Below are 27,676 nucleotides of genomic sequence, written 5' to 3' on the forward strand. Positions count from 1 at the left end.
ACTATTCGGGTATACAGCTATCACCAACAACACCACAACCACCACCAACAACAACAACAACACTACCAACCAGCATCGACAACAACTACAACATCAACAGCAGCAGCCACACAACAAAAAAGAATACAATAATAACAATAAACACTTCGCCCACGCGCTATCACAGAATACTCGCAAAAATTCGAAAAACCCAAAACACACATATAAAATACTGCAGCGAAAAAAAGTGCAATCAAAACACACAACACACAACAACTAAAACAACAAAGCCTATTGGCAAAAAAATACAAATACAAAAAAAAATAAGAATTACACAGACAACCAACAACAATAATAAAAACAAATTTACAAGAATAGTGCAAAAACCAAACATCAAATGCAACCAAATAGAAACGACAACAAAAAATCACACAATAAAACACCATAAAAGATAGGAAAGAATTAAACAACAGCTGCGCATGTTATTAAAAATGGACAGAACAATGCATTTAACAATATTATTAAATACAACATTTCAACAGAACAAGAAAAAAAACACAAAACAATCTTCTGCTATTGTATTTTACAACAGTTTTTTTGAGCTCTTCACACTGCCAACAATGCGTTGATATTGCCCACCTGCTCTCAACTGTGTGTGTTTTTTCCGCTATTGCCAGAGGGTATGAGGGCTTTGGGAGGAACTATGCAGAGAAAATAATGTGAAGCAGCAGTCAAAAATCAAATATATGATAAAGAACATAATAAATTTCAACACATTTTATTTCAATTAGAGGCAGATACTTTCTGAATTTGATTTAGTTTGATCAACACTTTAAAGACTTTAGCCAACAATAACTACATCTTTCGGGAACTGTCGAAAGAATATAATAAAGAGCAACAATTTTCGAAAAAGTGAATATATATAAATAAAGATACAATGCAATTAAAGACAAACAAATTTCATTTAATTCAAAAAAAGACTGTAATTAAATTGTATTTAGTTTGACCTACACTTCGAAGAACTTTAAAGAAAGGAACTATTTGAAAAATTTTTAATACCAAACAGAAATTTCCTCAAAAATCAAATATAATAAATACTTTAAAAAAAGTAAAGAATTTTCAATTAAACTAATGAAAAATTAAATTGAATTTAGTTTGCTTTTCACTTTAAAGCCTATATCAAACAATCAACTTATTGCAATTAAATGATTAATATTATAAAAACATACAAAACTATATCCAAAAGGATTTATTATTAATTCGTCCTTTTACATCTCTCCACTGTTGTTTATATTTATTTTTCATTGAATACATGACAAAATTCTTGTATATTATTAGCATAAATATCAATTATTAAAAATACCATTTCATTTATTTAAAACTTTCCCTACAAGAGCATTAAAATTTCGACCTTTGAAAATATCAACGTTCTTACTCATTTTCTTTGCCTCCTTTTTTTTTGCAACTTTTCCATTGGGTGTGGACGTAAATAGTTTTCAAGTTGAAAGGCATTTGGGCATAGTCGAAACTACTTTCAACTCTTGTACGCACACATGTGCCTTTGAGTGTACTCAAGTGCATGTGTGTGTGTGTGTGTGTGAGTGTGTGAGTGGGTGTGCGTATGTTTTGCCACAATGTCCGGCTCTTAAGCTAGAGACCTCCCAATGGATTGGCAGTTGCTTTGATTTGGTTAAGACTTAGCCATAAAGTTGACCAAACCACAACCCTTCAGCATGCGAATATCAATTTAATTTGATAGAGAGAGACACATAATAGGCAAATAAATCAAATTATGATTGTGGTTTGCGTTATTTTGTTTTGAAGTGACTCGCTTATTCACAAAAGCTGTGGCAAATTATTCACCGATAACGATGTGCAACTGTTTTTGTTCTTATATATATAAATTCGCATTAAATCAATCTGTGCTCGAATTCATTGTTTTTTAATAATAACAACGGGAACATTGTAATTGAAAAAGCAACGTTTATTTGCGCACGGTTTAATTAATTATATTTATTTGAATTTTTTTCGCGAATAATACAAACAATTCGTTTCACATTTAACATTTAACAACGCAACCGAACGTTGGCCAAATAGCTCTTCAAGGCAGCTGAAATAATAAATTATAGCAGAATAAGAACGCGTTAATGTTTTCTTTTCTTTTTATTTTTTAAATATCTGCTGTATATAAAATATTTCTGCAAAAAGAAGAATATTTTATATACGAATATGTTATGTATGTAATTATCTATCGCATCTAATAAAAATCATAATGCGTTTCCAGTGAAAATGAGTGAAATGAAAGAGAAATGAATACACTCATCTTTCTTCCATGTGAATATTGCAAATATTAAAGAAGAAGCCAGCCAAAGTTTCAGCTTCTGTTTCTGTTTCTGTTTCTCTGCTGTGTGTGTTCAAGTGCCAACAAAATTGCTAAGAGCCATGAAATAAACTCGCAAATTAACAAAAAAAAAAAAAAACAAAACAAAATACACAAAATCAACAACAACAAAAGCAAACAAAATCAACACATACACGCGCATATTGCAAGGATAAGCATAAGGATAACACTCGTCGTCACCTCTCAGGATTAAAACACAAACATAAACACTCTACAATATGGCAGACACTGCCAATGACAAAAACAATAGCAACAGCAACAACGACGAGAACGAGAACGACAATGACAATGACGTCATTGAGGAAGAGGAGACTACAACAACAACAACGTCGAAGAAAACTTCGCAATGGCGCAAAACGCGCACCACCAAGGTGAGACTAGAGTCCCTTAAGCGAGGGTGGCTCGACAAATTCATGAAAGGACACAAATTTAAAGAAAGCTTAAAGTTTGAGGAATATAAGCTCGGATTGAATTTTTATATGACTTTAATAAGTGTTTTATAAAGACTATTTTACTAATAATTGAGAATTTACAAGAAATTTCCGAAGAGCAATAAGTGAGAAGTTAACAAATTTTCCAGAATGTCTGTGAAGATTTGGTTATTAAACTTTACATTAATTGAGAAAAAGAATTTTCTACCAGCAAGGTTTCTTTCTCTACTATGTTTGTGAAGATTTTCTGCTTAAAATCCGTTTTGCTTATTCTTATGTGAAATTTTATAAACGACTATTAGAATTTAGAATTTGGACTTAGTACGAGTATATCCTAACAATGTTACTATCTTAAAACTGGAACTATTGAACATTTTTTTTTAAGTACATTCAAAAAATTATGTTGGCGCAGATTGCGAATAAAATTAAAATGAATATCCCTTAAATTTGATAAATGTTGCGAGATTGGTTTATTGGGAAAAGGTTTTTATATTCAGTCCTGTGATGTTCCAATTTTCAAACTCGAATTTCTCATTCATTTTAAATTGTGTTGGAACTTTGAAATGTTTCACAAAAACAGTAGATTTAATAATTTAAAATTGTCATAATTGTCAGCAACAGAGAAACTTTTCATAGGAATTTGCATTGAAAAGTCGCAATAAGCTTTGTCAACCCTCGCATATGCGCATGTGCGTATGTGTGCAATTATATGTGTGTTTATGAGTGTATGGGGCTATTTAGATGCGTCAAGTAATGAAAGGCAATCGCATGACCAGCGTACGCCCACTTCACTCAACATTTTTGAAGCTGACAAATGCGACAGATTGAAAGTTGCCAAATGGACGCCGGACAAAGATGTCGAAAGCGACGTCTCCGATCCGCTTTTTGGCGGCCACATAAACAAAAAAGCGAAAGCCAAAAAGAATTTCATCTGATTTTTACCAACACACAATATACTATATATGCTGCATATACCATATAATACATTATCCGATACATATACAATATATATATATGTATTCAGCTGGTGACTAAAGAGCAGAATGAATATTTTGAAAGATACTTTGTGAAAGTGTTTGCTAATTAAGCGAAGCATTTCGATGCGCTTTGCACTTGATTAACTGCTAATGTGTCTAAAAATAAACAGTTTGCTTTGGACATTAATCAAAAAGGGAACTATGGCAAATGAAAGGGGAATACCCTTAATGTATGCACATACATTCGAACAAACTGAACTCTGAAGGGGTTTTTTTCACTCGTTCGTTCATTCTTAAAAAAAAGTGACGCCCTTAAAGCACTTGGCCAGCCGACGACGACGACGACGTCAGTTAGAAAGTTTCCAGGTCAGTGAATTTTCGCTGCTAGTTGAGATGGGATGCCGTTGTATAGTATGTGGCTCAACCTGGAGCTGGGTCCAAAAGGATAAACATAAGCGCACAATGGGCGGGTGCCACATTGATTATATGCTGCCACATGGGACCCAATCTGTGCTCTGTGTGTGTTGTGACTTGCTTCAGTATAAGAACGAACGACGACGTGTTGCTCGGCGCATAAATTACTTTGACTAACAACAAGAGGAGCAAGCTACAAGAGTCGCAACAGAAGCAGCAACAGGAACAGCAACAGCTACTTAGGCATCCTTAAGCTACACACACTCACCTGTCGCTTCGGCGCACCTGCAATCAATCAAGCTGTAAAGTATTTATTAAACGATATTATGAGGTTTACCAGATATACACACAGGCACACACTCTTGAATAAATGTATACGATATGTATGTATGTATATCATATATGTATATATATGCCACATCGTGTGGCACACTCTTGGCTCACACCTGCAGACTTTTTTAATAGCTTCATTGTTTCTCTTAACAGGATTTCATTTCACTTAATATACCAACACACATACATAGAGTGAGAGGCATGCATTATGTTTAAGCGCCAACACATACAACAGCAGATGTAGCCTGTGAGTTGGCATTACTCCGACTCCTGTCCCCCCTCCCTGCCCCTCCCTTGTGCCGTGTATCATTACTGCCTTTTATTGTTGCTGCTGGGACTCACTTGTTAACCCGACGTTTGCCTTTGCCCGGCGGCATTTTGGCACTGCCTTCAAATGAAGCCAACAACGCTGAGTTGACGTTACCAACTCTCGTTCTCTCTCTCTCTCTCTTGCTCGCTCTTTCTCTCCTTTTAGTCCTCGTCCTGGCTTTAAGTTGTGTTTGCTCCCGCTTCTAGCTAGGTAGTTTCCACCTTTGCACAGGATTTTTTCATGGCAGCAATCAACGGCGGCTACAAAAGCGATCTCAGCGCAAAGTTTCCGCTCCGGCGCCCCATTTCCCCTTCCGTAATTCGCTGTACTCTGTGCTCTCTACTCGTATTTTCCTTTTTTGTTCCTTGCTGCCAGCGAATGCTTTTCATTCGTTAAACAACGATGATTTTGTTGTTGCTTTACTTCACTACGAACTTCAGTTGAGCATTTTTCTAACTTTAGCTGCGTTTATTTGTTGTTAATTTCATTGCCAGTTTTTATTATTTCATGTGCTTTAAGAGTCCTTATTGCTCTCTTTCTTTCCCACTCACTTTTATTCGCTTTTTGTTGGCCAGGCAATTTTATCTTTTAATTAAAACTGACGCGTCTGCTCCTTTTTTTTCTCCTCTTGTTTTTTCGGTGATAGCAGCTACGAACATTCTACCAACATGTGAGGCACATTAATTAAGCATTTTATGCCACATGCCATTTGCCGCGGCCAGCGCAAAAGTTAAAAACCTCAACATTAACATTTGTTTTATTCAGCTGACATGCATATAAAATATATTTGCCACCTTCAAGTGCGCTGGGCGCTGCTCTCATTTTCGCCAATTAAGTTGCTAAACTCAGCTCCAAAGTGGGGGGAGAGATTTGGGGTTCAGGGTTCAGCCTCGAGGCTAATTGATTTGGAAGAGCGCCTTTTGCTGGATGCCAGCTGAGGCGAATTGCCGCAAATGAAATAAACAATCACCGCTTAATTGGGTCATATCAAAGATGTTCGCGCTGATTTAGCACCAAAAATTCAAACATCTTTTTTTTTTGTTAACAATTCCCATAAGGAAAATACAAACAAATTGCAGAACAATGGGAAAAAGCGAAGCGTGAGTCAACGCAGAATATTATTATTAGCTTAATTGAGATTATTGCTGATATAACGTCTATAGATACAGCAATTAAAGCCATTAAATAGATATTTGTATTTATAGATTAGTTTGTGCGTTAAATGAGGAAACATACGAAAATGTTGTCAACAACAGCTGAATGAACAATGAATGCTTTGTTCCGAGGATTATTTCCTATATACAAATCAAATAATAAATTCAAAAACTGTCTACAAATTATTTACTTTAACTTTTGCTTTATTCAATAAAATTTTTAAATTTTTATATTTAGTTCTAAAATTCCTGATAATTATTACGCAAAAGTTTATGAGTCAAATGCCAATATTTACCAATAAATCAAAACAATTTTTGCCATTTTCTATATGTACGTTTATTTGGCCATATCTTAGCATTAACTATACACATATATGCACACAATATATACCTCGAAAAGTATTGTATAGATTTTGCCATTTCAATATATATGCATATACATATATCTATAGATATATCTGTCAAAATACATATATCGTATATAGCATTAACGTTTTTGTTCTCTTGTTCTCTTTCTCTTTTGTCTTTTCTAGGTAAGCACACAGAATACAGGAACTTACAGATCAATCTTCAATATCCAACACATATAACTCACTCATTTGCCCATTTGATTAGTAAGTAATTTCATCATCAATTCTCGTTGCTGCCGATTTATTCCAACATCATTTGCTCTTTGCTTGACAAGTAAGTTAACGGGGCGGCTAGAAGAGTGTCTCTACACAAAACGAAAATAAAATACACACACACACACACACACACACGCTGTGTGTGTATGAACAAGAAAGTTATAAATAATTTCTGGCAAAAAATCAGCAATTTTTTCCGTTGATCTCCAAGTATAGCGCGTTGGCAGTTTGCCAACACGAATTGCGCATACGCCGTGTGGTACACTTCTAGTTGTATGCGTGCGCTTTGTCTTTGTATTAGTGGGTGGCACTGCCTCTAGCTGATCATGCTCTGGAGTGGTTGCCTCTTAAGAGTGTCGACCAAAGAGAGCCAACATTAAAAAATAAACAACACATAAAATGGGAAAACGAACAAAAAAACGAGAAGAATATTGAATGAGATGTTTATGTTTTGTATTTTGGCATTTTGGTGTTTTGCATTTTGCCAATTTACAATTTGGTCAAAAGTTGCTACAGCAGCTCGATCGAGGACCAAGCAAATCGTTCTTGTTCTCGTTATCGTTTTTGGCCTGTCATCAGTCTCCGACAGCCTCGTGCATTAAATCAAAAGTTGAGGTTGGCTGTCCGTCTGTTTGTCTTGCTGACTGACTGACTGACTGAATGACTGACTGAACGGCTGCCCGGCTGTCCAAGCTGCCAAATTGTTGTGTCATATTTGCAAATTTTCACTTCACATTCTCATCAGCTGTGTGTGAGCTGCCTGTTCTCTCTCTCTCTCTTTCACATTAATTTGTGTCTAATTAGTTTTGATTTTTCGTTTCAATTGTCCGCAACAAGGACGTGACTTTGGCAAAGAACTTGGGTCCCACCCGCCTGTCACAGATCAAAGTGAAAAATGTCACCGAATCAACGAGCACAAATAAATATTAATATTAAATACAAGTTTGCAGCAAATTAGTTTCTTTACAGCTGCTCGTTCGGGCTGTTTTTCAGAAATTGACTGTCAGGCATTTTAAGCGATTTTCAATTACATTTTCAACTTAATGCGGGACTTGTGTGTGTTTGTAATGGATGTGTGTGTGTGTGTGTGTGTGTGTGTGTGTGTGTGTGTACAACTACACCCCCAATATGGCGCTGCTCCAAATATACTTTTCGTATACGCGAAGTCTTTCAGGGCTTGACCAAATTTGGAAACGTGGCAACGTGGCAACGAGGCAAGGCAAGGCGCCTACGGCCATGCAGTTTAACTTAATGCAATAAACACAAAATGCGCACAACAATAACAAAAAGCCATTTGGCATTGCTTGTTGCTGTTGCTGTTGTTCTTGCTGTTGTTTATACCCGCTAGCTAGAGAGTAGAAGGGTATTATAACTTAGTGCCTATGGGAAATTTCTATAACAGGTAAACAGGTAACCCTTAAAGCACAGTTATTATTGATCAGCATAATTCGTAACTACAATCTTTATAATTCCCATGGAATTTTTCTTGCTATCAAATAAAAACAAATGCTGTTGAACAATATTTTAAATGTAATAATTTTATATAGCAATAAATGCTGCTGAAGTATATTTTAGAATTTAGTATTTAGTATTGTATATTTTGAATAATATTAGTATATCAAAATACCAAATATAGTAGTCTGCAGTATATTTTAGCATTTTAGGTATACTAATTCGGTATACTTAAAGAATAATATATAGTATGTTGATATACCAAATATAGCTTGTGAGATATGTATATTGTAGTATTTTTTGGTATATTAATATTATATTATATATATTAAAGAATAATAAGTAGTATATTAATATACCAAATAAATACTTCACTACATTTGAGTATTTGTTTGGTATATTCGGTATATAATTTAAATAATTATACCGCAATGTTTCACTTCTATTGCAAATGCATAGCGAGTATCTCGCAGTCGAGTCCACTCGACTGTAGCTTTCTTAGTTGTTTTGTGTTGTGCTCATTGTTATGATTGTTGGCCATGTCGTTGTACTTTTAAAGCTCAGACAGCTTGGCATAATAAAACCAAAGCAAGACGTGGCCAAAGTTGCAGCCAAAACGAGGAGAGGCAACACAATTTGCTTGTTGCACAGCCCGGCGGCAGCGAGTTTTTCTTTCGCCTTGGCCCAGTGCCAAAAAAGTTAACAGCGCCCAGCTCTGGGCCTGACACAAAAGGCGTCGAACTGTGGCCGCCGCCTTCTTCGCCAACAAGAAAAATTAAATACGCTTTTTACGCCCAGCAGCTGCTAAATGGAAAATTTACTGAACTGCCTAGGTTTGTTGTTATTTGTGCTTATAGCATTTAACAAAATAATGAGACGCATATTGCCCAAATTTGGTCTTAATGCAATGGTCGAGAAATGATCAACGACTTCTGCTACAAAAAAATGAAAAAACATTTAGGGGCAAAAAAATAAAAAGAGGTCAATGCGCATTGAGAGCACACTCTCCCATTAAGTGTGTGAAGCACTCGAGAAACTATTTAAACTGGGTTAAGTTTGCCGGTGACACAAACAAACAAGTGCTAAGCTTAATGGAGTTTTGTGTTATTTAAAACTTAATACTAGTTAACAGCGCTTTCAATTTTTATGAGTTGTCGCACAAAACTCACAAAACACATTTGAAACTTTGCGCATTTCAATTTATTCGCTACAAAATGTATTTTAGGCGGATATGCTTTAAATTTCTGTCAAAAAGTTGTAGAAGCTGGAATTTAAATTAAATAGAAACATATTGTAGGATTTAACTTACCAAATTCCATTCAAAATTGCTGAGCTAAAGTTATAATTGTCAGATAATTCATTTTTATATCTATTTTGAAACTTAAAATTGAATTGAAAAATTAAAAAAAATCATTAAATTATAGACTCAATTATTTCATAATTTTCTGGTTACTCATTTTTGTATATATTTAAAAAAAAGTGTATCTTTAGTAAGCGTATCTTTTATTACGACGAATTCGCTGCAAAATAAATTTAATGCGGACATGCTTTAACTTTTTGTCAAAGTTTGAGAAGCTAGAATTCATTTTGAAGTTAAAAGAAAAATGTTCTAGAGTTAAATTAACCAAATTCCATTTAAAATTACTTAGCCAAAGTATACTTGAACTTTTATTTATATTTTTAAATGTAAGTCCTAATTGAAAAATTGAAAAACTTACCAAATTCAAGCAACAATTTAAAGAGTATCTTTAGTTCGACATAGCCAAGCCACAAAAATTGTCATCTTTTTTTTTTTGGCAACAATTTGTACACAAAAAATGAAGAAGCAATAACATAAAAATATTAATAAAATTAAACAAAAAATTTACGACGACATGAGCACGCATAAATATTTCGTATCGCATATATTGTGGCAAATTTACCAAGAATAACAATAAAAATAAATAAATAAAATTTGATATATCTTTTAGGCGAGCACAGCGCATTTTTTGAATAATCAAATAAAATAGAAAACAGACACTTTTGTTTTTGCTTGAATTGTTCAACATTTATTTGATTTATATTCGATATTTGTTCGATATTGTTTCGTTTAATTAATTTGATATTCATTGTTCAGCACTAACTACACGTACAGTAAATTTCGTCGCATATCTTTCTTTTTTTTTTTTTGTTGGGGGTAAAACCTTATGTTGAAGATCAGACACTTAGGACTAAGGATTATATATATTGTATATGTTATGTATATTGTATAGGATATAGCTAAAACTATTATTGTTCGAATGTACGCGTTTATAATTATAATTAATTAATTGAATATAATTTGTAAAATGTTTTTGTTTTACTTCTTTTTTTTTTCATTGTTGCATTTTGATTATTCGAGTCATTTTGAAATGTGCTTACGATATGGATTTTGTGTTGTCATCGAGAATGTTTGTGTGAAATCCTTTTTGCAAGCTTGCAATTAAATTAATTAGAAAATCTGGCAAAAATAACTTTGTTAAGCTTTGCTCAGCCACATATCAAAAGTGTATACTTAATGCGCTGGGCATACGATGAAACTTTCATTTCCATTTGGTCAGCTACAGCCAGCTATCAATTAGGCACACACACACACGCACACTCGCACACACACACATTGAAGTAATATTACGAACATTTTGCAACACACTTTGAAGTTTTCGAAATAAATCCCTTTTTGCTGGCCATGTCAATTTAAATGTTTGCCCATGGCCGCGCCCCTTTTTGCCACCCGCTTTTGGCCAGGCCTATTGTAAACTCTCTCAGCGAATGGGGTCAAGTGTGTATATGGCGCTCAAGTGCTCAAGGCGGCTGGCAGGCAGCAGGCAGCAAACAGCTCCCAACCAATTGCCAGCAGCTCAAGGAAAACAATAAACTGTGCGGCGTGGCAAAAAAAGAGAAATGAAACAAAAAGAATACAAATATAGCTGCTATATACACATAGAAGTACGACCAAAAAAAAACAATAAAAAAGTGCGCTCTGGAAATCAATACAAAACTAAAGCCATTTGCCACGCCTCAACGCCCACACGACGCCACTTGACGGTGGCATTTGTGCCGCCTCATTGCTCGCTGCAGTCGTTGCTTTAAGCCGGCTGCGCGCTCAAAAGTAGGCAATGAATTTTTTCGCTTTTTTTTTTTGCGTTAAGCCGCGGAAATAAATGATAATAAATAAAATAATATACGTTATTTGGCTGTGGCCACAACTGTGCTGTGTGCAGTTAAATGACTTAATTATGAATGAGAAATGCGCCAACGAGGCGCGTTAATGAATTCAATTCATTTTCTTTCTGAAATGCAACGTTGCAGTTGAAGCCAAAAGCAGTGACAACATTTTGCAACTCGACTACTTTACTCTTTTCTGTTTCTTTTGCGTGCATAACTTTGTGTAGTTTCTTCTTTTTAAATATACTTTTCAACGCGCATCTCGTGTGTGTGTGTGTGTGACTCGAGCTGAGACTGAAGCCGGAGCCGCAGCTCGGCGGCTTATTGTTCGCAGCAAAGTTTCATTGTGCACGAGTGTATTGTGCATTCATGACAGCACTCCCAAGACTACCGTTACTAATTAGCGCGCAACCTAGTTTATCAGTTCTTAGCCGTGGCTTTATACCCCATACACCATTCCCCATCCCCCGCCGCTGTCTAGAGGGCAAACTGCTGCCGGCTCAACGAGTTTTCTTTGATTTGAGCTTTAAGTTTTTGTGTCTCAGTCTGTGTGGCGCTCATTAAATGGCAAACCAAAGCAGAGCAGACGACGACAGAGATGGAGACAGAGACTGGGACCAAGCAAAATGCTTGACTTATGCCTTTTGGGGGCAAAATGGGAGGGGGGCGCCTCGGCCGGGCCTCCGGGGACCCTAGACAAATATAATTTCATTGCGTTCGGCCCGCTGCGCCGGCGTTGGCTGGCGTTGGAATGCGTAAACGTTGACGATTAACTGCGCCATGAAAATAAAGCAAAATAAAACGATTAGAACTAAATATAGAAAGATATCTCGCAACATGACGGGCCGCAAGCTGTCGCTTCCACTTCTCTTCCACAGCTGCTTCTGCTGCTTCTGCTGCTTCTGCTGTGGCTGCTTCTCTCACTCAAGCTCAAGCTCAGACTTGACTCTGTTGCTGCTGCTCCTTGCCGGTGGTTTTTGGGTTGTGTGTTGTGGATGTGCAGAGCTACGTGGCACTTGGCCAAGAGGCGTACAAAGTAGATTGCATTTGCCAGGCGCTTTGGCTTGGTTATGGTTTACTCTCTATCGTTGGTAGTTGGTAGTTGGTTGGTGGTGGTCTTGTGGTTTATCTCATTGCCTCATTGCCGTAGCGTGTCTTGACGTCCGTGCCCAGGGCAACAGCTGCTGGAAGATGTGATAGAAAGAGAGATAAAATGAGAACAACAACAACAAGTTTTTGAAGAAAGAAACTGAAATATATATTAGTATCTAAGTCAAAAGTTGGCAGCGTTTTGTGCACTGGGAGCACACTGCATTAAAATTGTCTGTGCGCTGTGACACAAAATCGTTGCGATAACACGCGCACACACACGCACACACACATAGACAGAGGCGAACAGACAGCTGGAAATGTTTGCGAAACTCCCTTGATGGCAGCAAAGCATATTACGTATACGCGGCGTTAACAGTCCAAAATGTCTGGGATTTCCATATGCCACGCGACGCAACGCAACGCAAAGCAACGCGACTCGACTCGACTCGAGACTTGTAAACCATCAGTCAGACAGACAGCTACAACAAAATCCATCAGCATGCATGGAGCAAAAGATTCCACAGCACACGCACACACACACATACACGCACACATGTTGCATAATTGCGTTGCATGTCGGCAGCTGTTGGCTGCATTTATAGTCGCATTTGTGCTTCATGTTGCCCAATATGTTCAGCAAACGCATTCCTCACAAAAAAAAAAACGAACAAACAGATTGCTGCCAGTCTATCAGCCAGACAAGACTCTGATAGAGAGATAGAGAAAGGGAGAGGAGAGAAGGGAAAACTAAAGGAAGGAACAAGCAAAGGAGACATTGTTGAAGCACAAACAAAGAGCAACAAAGGAAACATGCACATGAATCAGACCAAATAAAAATTGTAAAGAAATTTATATAAACGAAGTTTTAAAACGCATTTCCCTCACTGCACTGCAAAATCTCGTTTGTAATATGATTCCCAACCATCAAGTTTATTCACTTTGTTGCATTTTGCATTCACTCTCATCCATAATTGTTGTTTACATACATAAATATGGGTGAAAAAATTCCATTTCAGTGTGAATAAAAAATATATCACTTTTCACTGCACTTGCCAACGCTTTTAATTAAACATTTAAATATTTATAAAGTTTTTTGTTGTCTGTGTTCATAATTGCAAGTTTAATAACTTGATGGGTTTTTGCGTTAGGCTTTAAAAACGAATTAAATGTTACAATGTCAGAAATCAGTTGCAAATGTATACAAAAGTTATTATCATTTATGCACTTGCTTTTATTTTGTGCCTTAATAGGATGTAGTTGGTCATGTAGAAAATGTACAATATATACTTTAATAACTTACACATTTATTTTATTTTTCATTTTTCTTTAGTCAAAGTAAGTTATGAATATGTCAGACAATGTTAGCTCTCTTTCACAAAGCCAAAAATCTATTGTAGTCTAGACTTTAGTTGCTATGGCATCTACTTGCATTTTAGATTTATCTATTTGGAATTCAATTTGTGAAAACTTGACATGCTTTTTGCATTTCGGGGATTGCATATTTTTGATTGCATATGCGGAATTGTGTGTGGAATAGAATTTGCAATTGACAATGTAAATCGTTGTATGACAATCAAGAGCTCATCAATTGCAAATACGCTGAACTTCAATCTAAGCACGCTTTTATATTTAAATGCTTTTCGAGCTTAATAAATTGTTGTTGAGGCTTTAATTGCTTTGCATATTTAAGTGCAGAAATTGCAGAAAATGAAGTGAAAATATTTTAGAATTATGGCAACAAGTATTTAAAATACATTTTTAATGTAATTAAATTGACACATGCAGCAAAATATTTCTTTTTTTTTTTTGCTGGCTATCTTTCAGTCAATCAGCATTTTTGCTGTAACTAGTAAATTATGTGATAAATTCAATTAAAAGTAACCGTAATTAAACACGCCACCAACGCGGATGGGTAAATGGGGGCCTAGGTTAAACGACTCGTACTCAAAGTAATGTGACTGCCGCATGAGTGCATGAGTGCATTCATCACAGCACAACAACAACAGCCACAAAAAATACATGGAAAAAAATGTTGAATGTATTGAAATTTATTTGAGCGCAAAGGCAAAAGAGACGAACAAGCAAAGGGCACTCGAGGCCCCAGCTGCACACCTCTTAGCCCCCCTCTTGCTCTCTCACTGTGTGTGGCTATCAAGAGCTGGCCATGCTGCTGTGGTTACGAGTGCCATGCATAGTTGCACCACTTACACACAGACACACACACACACAGACGCATAAACTCGCAAAGCTCTGTCGCAGCCACTATTCAAATCTCTAGTCAACGCTTATTTGTATAGAAATTCAATCAAGGGCTCAACTGGGCAGCACAGCATTCAATTAAACGCTTATCGCGCGCGTTGCAGTTGCTTTGAACTTCAACAGCAGAGAAGGGAGAGAGAGGAAGAGGATGGGGAGCACTTGGCAAAGACTTTGGCATCATTAGAAGTGAATGTGAAGGGTCGTCGTCGACGGATTGAAATAAAGCGCAGTCAAGATTATGAAACTCATTAAAAAGTTTTTCTCACAGGGCAACATATTTAAAACAACAAGCGAAGAAAACAAACAAACAAAATATGTAAAATGTTGAAAGCTTGTGGAATTTGTAGGTTCAACTTTAGGCTAGAAAAGTGTTCAAGGACTCGCGACGTGCAGCTGACACAAACACACACACACACACACTTTAGTCGTATTCAAATAAGTTGGCATATTAAACAAAACAGCCAGAAAAGAATGGCGCAGAAAATATGTTAAATAGAGCATGCGACCAAAGAACAGAGAACATAGAATAGAGCTGAGGATTTGTGTCTAGCCTGCTGAAAACATTCATAAATTAGACGTCAAAGCCTTGGGCTTTGACAGCAATAATACACACACCAACACATGTCACACCCACACGAACACACTCTCAAACACACACGCTTACAAAAAGGGTCAAAAATTAAACTGAACTTGCAGCTGAGACGTCGAAAATGTGATCGATTAGGGCAAAAGTTTAGCACACACACGTTTTTCTTTTTGCGACTTCCCCTTCCTCTCTGCTGCTTGGCCAAATCTATTACCAACTTTTTGGCAGGCAGAACTTAATAAATTGACCAAGTGCTTGCGACTTTCTGTTGGCCATTAATTTAACTAGCCCAATCGCCATCGCCATCGGCAAATGCAAATGAAACTTTAATTCCAACTTTGCCCTTGGTCACAATCATCATCATCGTCATGCAGCTCGCAGCTTCCCCAAGCAAATTGCCGTTACGCCACAAAAGTCAATGAAGTGTTAAATGTCCTGCGGCGTTGACTGCTAAATTTGACATATCCTGCAGCCTCATATTCCTAACCCAATCCCCAAATACACACGGACTGACCATGTGCCAACTTTCTGTGGGCACTTTTTCTTGTTTTCTAGTTCGTTTTTCTTTTTCGTTATTTTTTTTACGAGTATTTGCATTGGCCCCGAAAAACCCGTGGCGAAGCTGCGTGCTTTGTTTCCATAATGTTGCCACAAACACGGACACACACACCCGCATCTAAAATAAACAGAGATGACGATGAGACAGCGAGACATATGTACATATATAATTAAAGCAAACTCGCGGCATAAACATAAATCTCTGACAGCCTCCGCCCCGCCTCCGCCTTCGCCTCCGACCAACAAATTCCTCTGCTCAACTCATTTCAACTTGACTCGACTCAACTCGCTCGCCTCGCCTCGATTCGACTCACATTCATTCATTCATTACGCGCGCATTTTCATTCATACGCACCGTTGTACGTTGTATGTAGTTGCTGCCACATGGCCGCCTTTGCTGCTGGCCAGTAGCTGGATAAATATTTTGGTAACACGCACTTTTATGGCCAGCTTTAAGCGAGTACGAGTACGAGAGTATGTTATCCTGGAACTCCGTTTCTCTGCGCCGCGGCCAAGCGGCTGCTATCCAAATTATGCGCCCGACTGCTCCATTCACCAACAACAACAACAACAGCAACAACAACTACAGTTAACCGTAAACGAGGAATTTCACTAACGAGCGCGTGTTTTTGTGGGGCCCGAAAAACTCCTTTTTTTTGTTTGTTTGTTAGTGGCCGCACTTGTGGCACGTCGCGTATGCGTAATATTTCGTTGTCGATTCTCAGAAAAGAAACGTAAACGTTGCGTCTGGCTCGACGTTGCTGGCGCGACTCAGCTCGTGCGTTGGCCAAAGTCCTGTCTTATAGTCCTTTGCCGGGTGACTGCTTCGGCACTTCGCACTTCGCAATTCGCATTTTGGCATTCGTCGTCGTCGTCGTCGGCTGCACTGCGTCGGCATCGGCGTCGACTCGACTGTCGGCTTTTGCTGTGCATGTGTGTGTGTGTTTTGGTTAGCATCTTTTTTTTGCCGTTTTGGTTTTGTGTCTCGTTGCATGCGGAAATTGTTGTCGAACGCTGTTCGCCTAAGCCTGACACACAGGCCTAACACACACACAACACCAGAGAACACTTGTTTGGGTTTATCGAAACTTGTCACATCATATTGCAAATATTTAAAATTCGGTCCAGTCCCATAATATTGACACTCTCAGCTAAGCCGCAAAATTGTCGCCACCTTTCAATATTGTTAAACCTCTCCCACTTGCTTGCCTTCTTCTTCCTTCTTCCTCCCTCCTCATTCTCCCATTGACCGAAAAACGTTACGTTGATATGTTGACGCATTGGGGCACAAGCCGAAGAAGCCGCTGATGATGGTAATCAAGCTGGCGTCGTCTTTAGTTGTTGTTGCCTTTGCTGTTGCTGCCGTCAGTTGGTGTGACAAGTGGCAGTCGAGTTCTTGTGAGGCAGTAGTGGAGGGGGAGACGGAGGCCAGAGCAGTTTGTTATTATTTAAATCAGGAAGTTGAAGAAATTTCCGTTCGCTACAGCAACAAATTGGCTGTAGGCAGCTGGCAGCTGACGCCGCCAACTCTAGAGCTTCTAGCATCGCCTCCTGACGTCGTCGTCCTCACTTCCGTTTCGTGTTGTGCTGCCGTTTCCCTTTTACACACAAACACACACACACACAGAGAGTTACGTGCCAGCCGACGTCAAGTCAATTAAATTTTTGTTTAAGTGATTTCAGACGCCATAAAATATCATCAGTCTCAGCTTGAGACTCTCTCGGTCTCAGTCTCAGTCGCTGTCTCCGTCTCGGTCTCCATCTTCGACCTCATCTCCGTCTCCTGTCTCCTGTCTCAAGCTTTGTCGCGGTCTCAGTGTCTCGGTGTTTTTTGCAGGAGTCTGAGTCTGGGACTGGCCCAGGCTAATGAGAAATCGATGTGTCCTATTCAATTTGTTCAAATCCAATTTGAACATTGGTCGACACACCTTTCCCTTCTTCCCCGCTCTCAATTGGCATCCTGACGTGCTTTAGTTGCCTGTCGGCCGGCATGGCGCGCTTTTTAATGAGTTTTTATTGCGCTTCAGGTGTTTTGATTGCTGCGATTTTTAACTTGATTTACGCGCCTTTTGTGAGCCATTTGGCCTGGCCCACTATTGATTTTACAATTAAGCTACCCTTGCCACACACTCTCCTCCCGAGGAGGGTGAAGAAAGGGGAGCAGAAGCAGGAGGAGGAGGTTGTCTCAATTTCACAATGCATTTTGCATGTTTTCGCGTGTTTTGCGCATTTGTTTGTTAAAATGCCTTATAGCCAGGATGTGCTCGTATGTACATACGTTTCCCCCGCCCCCGCCTCCACCCTCTTTCTGTTTCTGTCTGTCGAGTGTTTGAGTGTCCTTTGTAGCAAGTTTTATGCGGCGCATCCTGTGCCCGCCTCGCTCGGCACACTGGATCCGCCTATTTGTAGTTGGTGTAGCAGCAAGCGAACGCTGAGCGCAATTTATGCGGTAATTGCTTTTTTAAGCGCTTCACATTTATCTTTTCGACACAAGTGAAATGAGTTTGCCCGTTGTTGCCTCATTTTTGCGTGTCTTTGTCGATTTGCCAGCAACAACAAACGTCGAATGACGACAACAATCATCAGTAGAAGAAGCTACAACAAGAGTTGAGTTAGGCTACGGTAACAATGGCAACAATGCCAAAGACTTTTAGCCTGAACTACTTACAATGGCATTTTTATGACATCTTCTATGTACAATATTTGTCTGGCCCCCTGAAGTATGCAATGGAATTGCCGCTTGCGCCGACTTTTGCCATTTGCTCCGCTTCTACGTCTACGTCTGCTTCTTCCTCGTCTTCGTTTTCATTTTCGTCTTCTCACGCAGCTGACTTGGTGGTATAACATTTTACCCTAATTAATTAAACACAATGCAACAAACACTCAAAAATTACATAGATAAAAATTAATTTCAAATGAAAAATTGCTGCGAAAACTTTTTTTTTGTTTTTGATTTATGCACTTGACATTGACTCATACTTATCTTAATGTGTGGGCCTGTTTCATAATTTGCAAATTATAGAAATTTACGAGCTTACGTTAAGTGGCCATAAAAATGATTCTTAATAAAAGTGAAAACACTTTTCATTACTTTGCATTTTCCATAATATTCATTTTACTATCATCTAAACGTAAACAGCTGCTTTCAAAATTGTCAATGAACTCCAAACTGTGGCGCTGCAGTGCTCTCTAAACTGCGCTCACATTTATATAAGTTGGCAGCTCAGCGTCAGCGTTGCCACTTATCCACTTTACAAGCGGTATATTTCGTATATTACCCAATTAAAATTTGGTATATTTGGAACTGGAAGTTATGGTCACGCTGGTTCAGTAGTAAAATTAAACCTGGTTTTACAATACACCTGGGTTTGCTTGCGTTTTTTTCCCACAAACACAGTCGCCGTCGTCGTTGTCGCTAACGTAGTCGTTTTTCGCGCTGTTTTTAACGTGTGAGAGCATTAAACAATTGCGCTGGTTGCAAATTGTTTACAGTACAGAACTCGGGTTAGTCGGAGAGCGACAAAACGAAACGAAAAAAAAACATCAAACACAACAAACAAATTTTGTAGGCCACAGCGAATTTCGATTCGTTTTGTGTGTGTCACGCCCAAACACAAATCGAAAAAACCGAACAAAAAAGTAAAAAAAAAACCCCAATTGATTGTCGTGCGTGTGGCAAAAAGTTAAAGTTGGTGCTAATAAAACAAAAGCATTTACAAGAGACTGTGCGGCAAAACGAATAAAAACGAGACCTTGATAAAACATTTGTAGGAGACTCCTAAACAGCAAAAAATATAAATTAATACCGCAATGGAGGTTAGTAGTAATTGTATTATTGTTGTTATTGTTGCGGCTGTTTGTTAGTCAGATTCATGTATGGAGAGTAAATTGTTGTTATGGCCACTTAAAATGTTTTTTCATTGATGTTTGCTGCTTTCCTTGTATGATTTCATTTCATTTATTAGTGTGGACAACAACAATGTATATAAAGCATTCCCTTTTCTCCCCTTCACTTCATTCAATTGAAGGCGGTGTATGAGTGAAGCGAGCAACGATAACGATTACGTCAGTGCGCACTCTCTCATACACACACGCACGCATGCCGTGCGCTCTTTTCTCATATTTAAGTTCTGGAGTTTGCGCTCTGGGGCGTTGTTGCTCTCTTCTCAATCGCTCTCTCGGACTCTACAGAGTGGTGTTAATGTTGTTGGTGTTCTGGTGATGATTATGCTGTTTGTGCTGGGTTCGCTTTAGGTCGCGTCATCCTCCTCCTCCTCTTCTTCTGCTGCTGCTGCTGCAACCCTATTCATTATCGATTCCCCTATACACCGGCTATAATAAAGTAAATCTTGTTATTATATCATCATCACAAAGCCGCTTTCTTTTGCCATCGTTGTTTTATGCTCGCTGTATCTCTTTTTCCTATTATATTTCGCATATTTTGTAATATCATCAAATTTGCATTTTATATAATTAACAGCTGTCCATTGTTACTCGTGCTTATCAGCTCATGAAATTAATCATCGCACTTTAATGACGTTGACGCTCTGCTACCCAGTTAAATGAGTATCGAGAATATAAATATTGATTACCCCCTCCTCCCCCTTTATGACTTATTCATCATGCATCATTTATAGGTAATAGATAAGCGATGTTTGTTTTCCATACCCACGAACAATCGTCGCCCGTATAACCTTCAGATAAGCTTACGGTACACGTTGATTATCCAAATTGAAATGTTTCACTCAGGTTTTGATCCCAGCTAATTACACAAAGTGTACATTCCCATTTATCGCGCGCTCTGACTTAAGCCGCGATTTCTTGTCCCACAATTAAACCCTTTGAGAGGCGCCCACGCAAAAGCGTCAAAGCGCATTTAAGAGTCTTTTGTGCGCTTTAAGAGCTGAGCACACGTAATTAATCGCCTTTATTTGAACCGTTTGACGGCCATCAAAGCAAAAACATGAAAAGCCCCCACATCGAAATGGGGGCAGCCGCAAAAGACCAGCAAAAAAGACGGACAGAAAAGCGAAGAGCAACAACTAAAGCCAAAAAAAAAAAAAATTGGCTATTTCCGGCATTTAATTGACGTTGTGCACACTAAAATTGTCGAAGACAAAACAAAAACGCAGAGAAAAACAAAAACTAGTTTGACTATATATCTATTTCAATGTGTGTGTTTTTATTTAGATCGGCATGATGAGTAAACACCATGGATTACATGTGGTCCATAAAAATTGTAATTGTAATTCTCTTGCCACAGCCACAATTCTAAATTTACATACTGCAAATAGGTCAGTAATATAATTTATGAAAAGGTCAAAAAGGTCAGCTAAATAAACAAGAGCCAACGCAAGACAAACAACAATTTGAATAAACAGAAAAGAAAATAAAATGATTGCTCTGCTCAAGAGCTTGACGAGTAACTAGATAACGTAAGGCCAATGAATGCTTAATCTTATCTTGACAAAACTGACCATGGAGAACATGTGGGCTGATGACAAGATTTTCACGTATATTTTTGTATATTTAATGAAACATGTGAATGATATTAAGTGAGAGGGAAATCAAAAATGATAATTAAGCAAACAGCTACAATGTCACTTTGTTATTATTACATGAATGAATGAATATTCATTCTTGTATAAATCAGAACAATATTTTATTGAGAAGTTTCAACGGAAGCTGATCTCAGCTCTTTAGTTATTGCATTGCGTAGTTGTTATTGAAATTCAGCTTTAATCCACGAATCTCATGCTAACATACTAATTAGTTAACCTGAAATTCTATTTATTTAGAGAGCAACAAGTTATCATCATCATTATCATCATCGTATACCAAGAATCAACTGCTAATTGAATACCAAATACAAAAGGCAAATCGTATAAATATAGAAAAGCAAATGCAAATGCAAATAGATACATTTAAAGAGTTGAAAATATGCGTTTAATGCCATGACACTATTAAAGCTTTCATCTTTTTCATATTTATTTTGTTCGTTGGCTTCAGCTTTATCGCCTCAAACTGTCAGACAAACTTTGTACAAGTTGTTAGCCACTTAAATTTCGCTGTTAACAACATTGTCAAAAAAAAAGAAGTATAAGAAAAGCGTAGAAGCATCTTAACGCTTTTCCTTTAGCGCATCGCGCAGTTGTCGTCGAGTTGAGAGTTGCTTTTTGGGTCGAAACTTTTTGGGGAGTGTTGTTGTTGCTGTTGTTGGTGTTCGTGTTTGTGGCAATGCAAGTTCCATAGAAGGCAGCTGCTTGGGCATATTTATTACTTGTGAATTTGGCTGGCTTTGTATACTTATTTTCATAAATTTCCACTTACTCATCTGGGTACTAAGATGAAATGAGCAGAGCATCGCTTTGGTGCGTCTTCTTATAACACGCTCCGTTAACCGTATTTGCTGGTGGATGGGCATTACTTACTTCATCATTCGCTCAAACTTTGCATAATTTTCATTTATTACCGCAACCATTTTTATCTCGCAAGCCATGAAATCTGCCACATAAAGCGGCATTTTTATTCCCAGGGAAGTGACTGGGCGGCCTGCCTGCCATCCAACCAAACCATGTTCCGGTCCACATCGGAGTCTGAGAGTTGGGGGGGGGGGTCTCCGGGTCTGCTCCCAATTTATCTTACAAATTTAATCTTTTTACATAATTTTCTGTATGGCTTTCATGTAATTACCTGCTCACGTCCTGCCTCTGCGGACGCGGACTTGGGAAAGTTTTCAGCTGCGTTACCTGTCAAAAGTTGTGCTCGTTACACATTCTCCATGTGGAGTTGCCTCCATATGTTGCACATACAACCATACATACATACATATAGATTTATCTCCACATTGCCTTTAATTAAATTCTCATTTCTTCTCCTTTCTCTCCTTTAATTGCAGGTAAGTGCCGTGTCAGGATGATGCAACTGAAGTGCACTCGAAACGATTTAAATCAATTCACTCCAGGCTGAGTTCAACATATACAATTTCTCTCTGTATTCCCTTTGGATAACTTATCCAAAAGTCATAATTTTCTTTGTTTTGCTCTGCAACTGATTGCCTCACTGACTTATCTAGCGGGTGTTTTTTATATTGTTTTTACTGCTGCAACTGCAACACGCGATTTATGCTGCTCGCGTTTTTTTTTATCGCATTGCATGCAATCGTCGCATTTGTGATTTCTGTGCACAATTCCGAGTCGATTACAACACCGTCGACGTTGTCGTGTCGCTGGCAATTGAATTCATCTGCGACTGCAACTGGTTGCTTGCCACACGTTTGCGGCCAAAGTGTTGCCCAATTTAAGGGCAACTGTGTGGCATGCCACGTTGCAAGCATTTGCATAATTGCCGGCAACCACTCGTAATTGTGCTAGCTGCAATTGCAAATGTCAGCACAGAGTTCTAACGACTTGAACTAAGAGCACGAGTTCATTCACCTTGCAACGTGCAACATGCAACACACGTTCAAGCTGCGTGCGTGTCGTCATTGTGACATGTGCCTCTCTCTCTTTGACTTTTACCCAATGTTTAAACTATTTGATGGTGTATAAACAAGCCGCTTAATTATGGACAGCCTTTGTCTATCTCTGTGTCTCTGACTGCTTTCTGCCTCACAGCAAACGTCAACATTCAACAGCCACCGCCCAACGGGTCTCAACACTAATTTACATACACTCCTCAAACATTAATTTTCATTTGCTTTGCATAAAAGCCTACAAAGAAATTTGTGCTGTTGTTTTTTTTAACATCCATTTTTGTCTGCAACGCAGGCTGATTAACTTTCACTCGCAGTTCCCAACTATTATTAGCGTTCATTTGTTGTTGTCGTTGCTCTTGTTGTAAAACCAGAGCTGATTTTTTTTTTGTTATTGTTCCAGAAAATATTCCTGGGCTTTTTTTGTGATCTCACGAATTTGTGCATTTTTTATAGACAATGATTAAAACTGGGTAGCGAAGGAAAGAAAGTGTGCAACGAAAACAGACAGCGGGAGATTTATTTGTAAGCCGTAAAATAAAGAAAATATTAGTGTAAATATTATGATGTCATGTCGCGCTTTTCTGAAAAACTTCGTAGAGATTTGTTTGATAATGTCAAAAAGTGACAATGAAAGGGAGAAAACTACAATCTAATTGTTGTTTTGGATATATATATATTTATATATTATATTTCTCTTGTACATTATTTATAAAGATAAAAATAAATATTGAAACAATTTAAAACAAAATTAAGGTTATTGCTATAGGTGTGGATTCGAACTATAGACAAAATTCGAATAATAAGCTTAATTTTAAAGTTAGAGAGATGATTTATGAAACATTACGATAATAACTATACTTATTAAGGATTCCCGAATTCCAATTAAATAAAAATTGTAGAAGTTATTGAAGAAATACCTTTGTATGGGGGAAAAACTCTTACAGCAATAGGGTCTTACATGCTTTGGCTGACAGTCTGGTATATTTTGCACTCAATGGTATATTTTCAATGTAGTACTTTATCAATAAAAATATAGCGTATGGTATATCATTAGTATTTTAGTGGTATATTACTTTGGTATATTTTAATGTAAATTCCGCACTTTTTGCTTTATTCTTAATAGGTAGCGGATATTTCATTGTTGAGCTCAGTCGACTGCAGTTTTCTTACTTTTTTCACTTTAAATAATGTCGCACTCAACACTTACTACAGAGATTCACCCATATACTCTTTCTTAAACTAAATAGACAGTATATTTATAAGTCTGTCATACCCGCCTTAAGCACTTGTACTTGCTTTTTTGTGTTGTTTTGTGCATGCCCAAAAATGCGGCGACGTGACAAAAGTTGCGCACTTAAAATTCAAAGGCAAATGCAAACTACATAAATTTTGCGCACTTCATGATGGGCGGGCTGAGCACGCCTTCCTTTCCGCCCCCAGTGTCAGGCCAACAACCCCAAAGAGAGTGAGAGGAGGAGGGGGAAGGAAAGTGAAGTAAAGCATTACTTAGTTTGGATGCTGTGTTTGTTGTGCTGCTTATTTGACATTTTATTGATGATCTGAACAAGAAATGCGTTGCACGTTTCTCATTTTGACTGAAATCGAGCGAAAAAAAAAGAAAGATAGAAAAAAAACTGAAACCACAACACAAGCAATTCACTCTTAGCACAGTCTGTGTGTTTGCGACTGGATATAGCATAGTAAATTTCACTCTTTCTTGTCCATGTCTGTTTTCATATTTTTTTTGTTGCCAACATCTGTGCAAATGTTTTGTGACAAATCGAACCGCACAACTGATGAAAGTTTGCCCCAGTCTCTGTCTCTCTCTCTGTGTTGACTTGTGGCAAGTGCCAGTAATGACTTTAGTAGCCAGCTAGCTGCCTTTCATTGTTGTTAATTTGCAAACTTAGCTGCACTGTCAATGCTAATGCCAAATGGCCAATGGCCTTAAGATATAGTATACGAGTATATATTACTTATTCAGTCGTTGCATTTAAGTTTTTTGTGCGTGCTCAATCAGGCGACAAACCATCATCAGATGCAACTCAGAGTGAAGTGCATTGAAACGGCAACTGCTGTCTGCTCGCTGCTATCTGCTATCTGGGTTCTCAGCTTACTTGAGAATGACCAATGTGGTCTCAACTTTCCAGCTGACTGCTAACTGCTGGCTAACAATCCAACCCAATGCTTCCCAGGGCCAAGTTCTCTACTCGTTTTTCTCTTCTCTTTTTTTTTGTCATGAGATGCCACTGCTGTCAGTTGCATTGGAGCGTGCCTTCTGGGTTTATTGCTGAGTGCTATTGCCAGGCTATGCAAATTGCATAAAATATTGCAATGCTATAAAAGCATATTGCTGTTCACTGAATCACTGCTAGTTTTGCGGTGCGATGCCGGCTAAACTTCCAGAAGGAACCCAGTGTGCATGGAAGCCACTAAAATGCTTTTCAATGCCTTTTGAATTGAGTTTAGGTTCAACTGTCTCGCCCACAAGAAATCCCAGTTTAATGCACACACACACACATAAGCTGTACCACAATTGTAAGGGTAAAGAGGTTTTCCTCAGTGTCAGTATTTAGTTTGCATTCCACATCAAACTCAACCGTAATCCATTTTCACACACACACCTTTTTGGTCTCCAGCAAATTTCCTGCTTCATGCTAATTGCAGATTTGTCTGGATGTGGCCATAAAACTGAGAGATAATTAAGATTTTTGGAATTTCCTGTCATGATTTTCACAAGTGCTACAATTTCCTGGTACAGCATCTGCTATCCGCTGCGCATCCTCAACCTCAACATCAACCTCATCTTCATCGACAACGCGCACTTCCTACTTGTCCATATTCGGTTGTGTTTGCACACATTTCCAGTGATTAGTCATTAGACGCTAGTTGCTACTCGCTTTTCACCTGGCTTGTGGGAGCAGCAGCTCCTAATGTTGTGCGTTTCATGAATTTTCACTGTGTTTTTCCGCTTGGAAAAACGTGATCTTTACCGTGGTTTCAAACTTTTTTTTTTGTATCGCTTAATTAAATCAACTAAGCACCTTGGCCCACTTTTCCACTCACTGGTCACCGGTTGCCATTCGCTGCTGGTCAACACATTCATCTGTCATCCAGCAGCAACAAATGTGCAAATCACCGAAAATAGCAAAAGACATGTTTTGATTTTTTCGTACACACTTTTGTGGGTCGCACACGGCACCTGGTTAGACAAGCGGCAGCATTCATAGTATTCGTATTCGTATTTGTATTCGTTTGCGTATTCGAATGTCTCAATGTTGTGCTCCCGTTTCAAGGCCCGTTGCAATTAATGAGCCAAATCCCACTTGACGTTGGCTTCACACAACGCACTCGGCACAAGGCTTTGGCTACGCTAAATGGATCCGTTGACAACTCTGCAACAGTGTGGAGTATCTGACAGATACATTTCGTTGCGCCACCTTGTTTATGTTGTTTACGGTGCATTTGCATGGTGGGTGACTCTGCTTGGCCGTTAAAACACGTTCTCGATACTCTATCTAGTACTAAAGATACAAATGTATCTGCCAGCTGCAGCTTAACTTTATTTCAATGTATTCCCTCTTTGAAGCGCATTAAATATTCGTTAGACATTTGATTTTCTCCAGCATTTTCCCACTTATTTATCGTTGCTGGTTTTTTATCTGCCAAGCGAGTGCGTGAATCTCTCGAGTGCCATGAACTCAATTATTTTTGCAATTATAATTTTTTTCGTTTTTTATTTTGTGATTTTACAGCTGTGCGCTGTGCGCGGGGGGTTGTGAGTGTCAATGTGCTACCTGGCTTAGTTTTTAAGCTGGGAGGCGTCTTTAAAATTGAAATCCCATTCAGTTGAATTGTGACTTTGCTGCGTCATTGAAGTGCTGCCCAACTACAAATGTTTGTGTTCTCTCTCTCGCTCAATTAATGAAGCCTTCTGCCCTCAATTGAAATGTCAACACACTCGTAACGCATAGCCAAGCAAACATATAAGCTGCCGTTAGATATCTGAACAAGGCTGACATAATAACTGAGTATTCAACAGCTTTGGCTGCTTTGGCTGCTGTTATTGCCCTGCTGCCTGCCGCTTACTTTAAAGTGGGTCAATCGAGAGCATTTAGCTGTACTGTCAGCGAGAATACTGCGAGTAGTAGTATTTGTATCTTTTGTATCTTGACGGCAGCATCTGCTGCACACACAACTTATAGCCAAACTTGGATACACATTTGAACATGGCCATTTACGTGAAGTTTTGCTAGCTCAACAGCAAGTAGTTGGAGTTGGAGTCGATGTTGTTGTTGTTGTTCTCTGCTTCTTGTGGCATAGTGAAACCGGTTTCACTTAAATGGCGCACTGTGAAGTTGCAGTAAAGTAAAGTAGTAGTGAGAAGAAGTACGAAAAGTGGTTTATGTGGTTAGTCTCGCTTCCTGGCGCACTCGTCATTTGC

The 27,676-nt window shown here is 38.4% G+C and overlaps 2 protein-coding genes across 13 annotated transcripts in view; one reads left to right on the forward strand and one right to left on the reverse strand.

Annotated features, from left to right (window-relative positions):
* LOC133838936 (tropomodulin) overlaps window positions 1-27,676 on the forward strand; it is a 50,268-nt gene that overhangs the window by 14,630 nt on the left and 7,962 nt on the right. Inside the window, exon 1 of one of the 12 annotated variants that reach the window (XM_062270201.1) lies at window positions 2,293-2,751. The exons of 8 other annotated variants lie outside the window; for them this stretch is intronic. In XM_062270201.1, coding sequence (XP_062126185.1) covers window positions 2,599-2,751 — 153 coding nt within the window. In that variant the 5' untranslated portion in view covers window positions 2,293-2,598. Of the gene's footprint in view, window positions 1-2,292; window positions 2,752-19,125; window positions 19,572-27,676 lie in introns of those variants that run through there. 3 more of the 12 variants (XM_062270210.1, XM_062270211.1, XM_062270206.1) reach the window with 3 other exon arrangements.
* On the reverse strand, window positions 11,742-16,648 carry LOC133838940 (uncharacterized). The gene is made up of 2 exons (XM_062270215.1): window positions 16,111-16,648; window positions 11,742-12,441 (listed from the first exon to the last, which is right to left on the reverse strand). Exon 2 carries the CDS (start codon window positions 12,097-12,099, stop codon window positions 11,953-11,955), a length of 147 nt encoding a protein of 48 aa, XP_062126199.1. The 5' UTR covers window positions 12,100-12,441; window positions 16,111-16,648; the 3' UTR covers window positions 11,742-11,952.

Source organism: Drosophila sulfurigaster, chromosome 2R (assembly GCF_023558435.1).
Source record: "Drosophila sulfurigaster albostrigata strain 15112-1811.04 chromosome 2R, ASM2355843v2, whole genome shotgun sequence".
In the NCBI taxonomy this organism is placed as follows: domain Eukaryota; kingdom Metazoa; phylum Arthropoda; class Insecta; order Diptera; family Drosophilidae; genus Drosophila; species Drosophila sulfurigaster.

Excerpts from the sequence above, each read along its gene's own strand:
- LOC133838940 (XM_062270215.1), bottom strand. The coding sequence starts at position 12,099 with ATGTTGCGAGATATCTTTCTATATTTAGTTCTAATCGTTTTATTTTGC.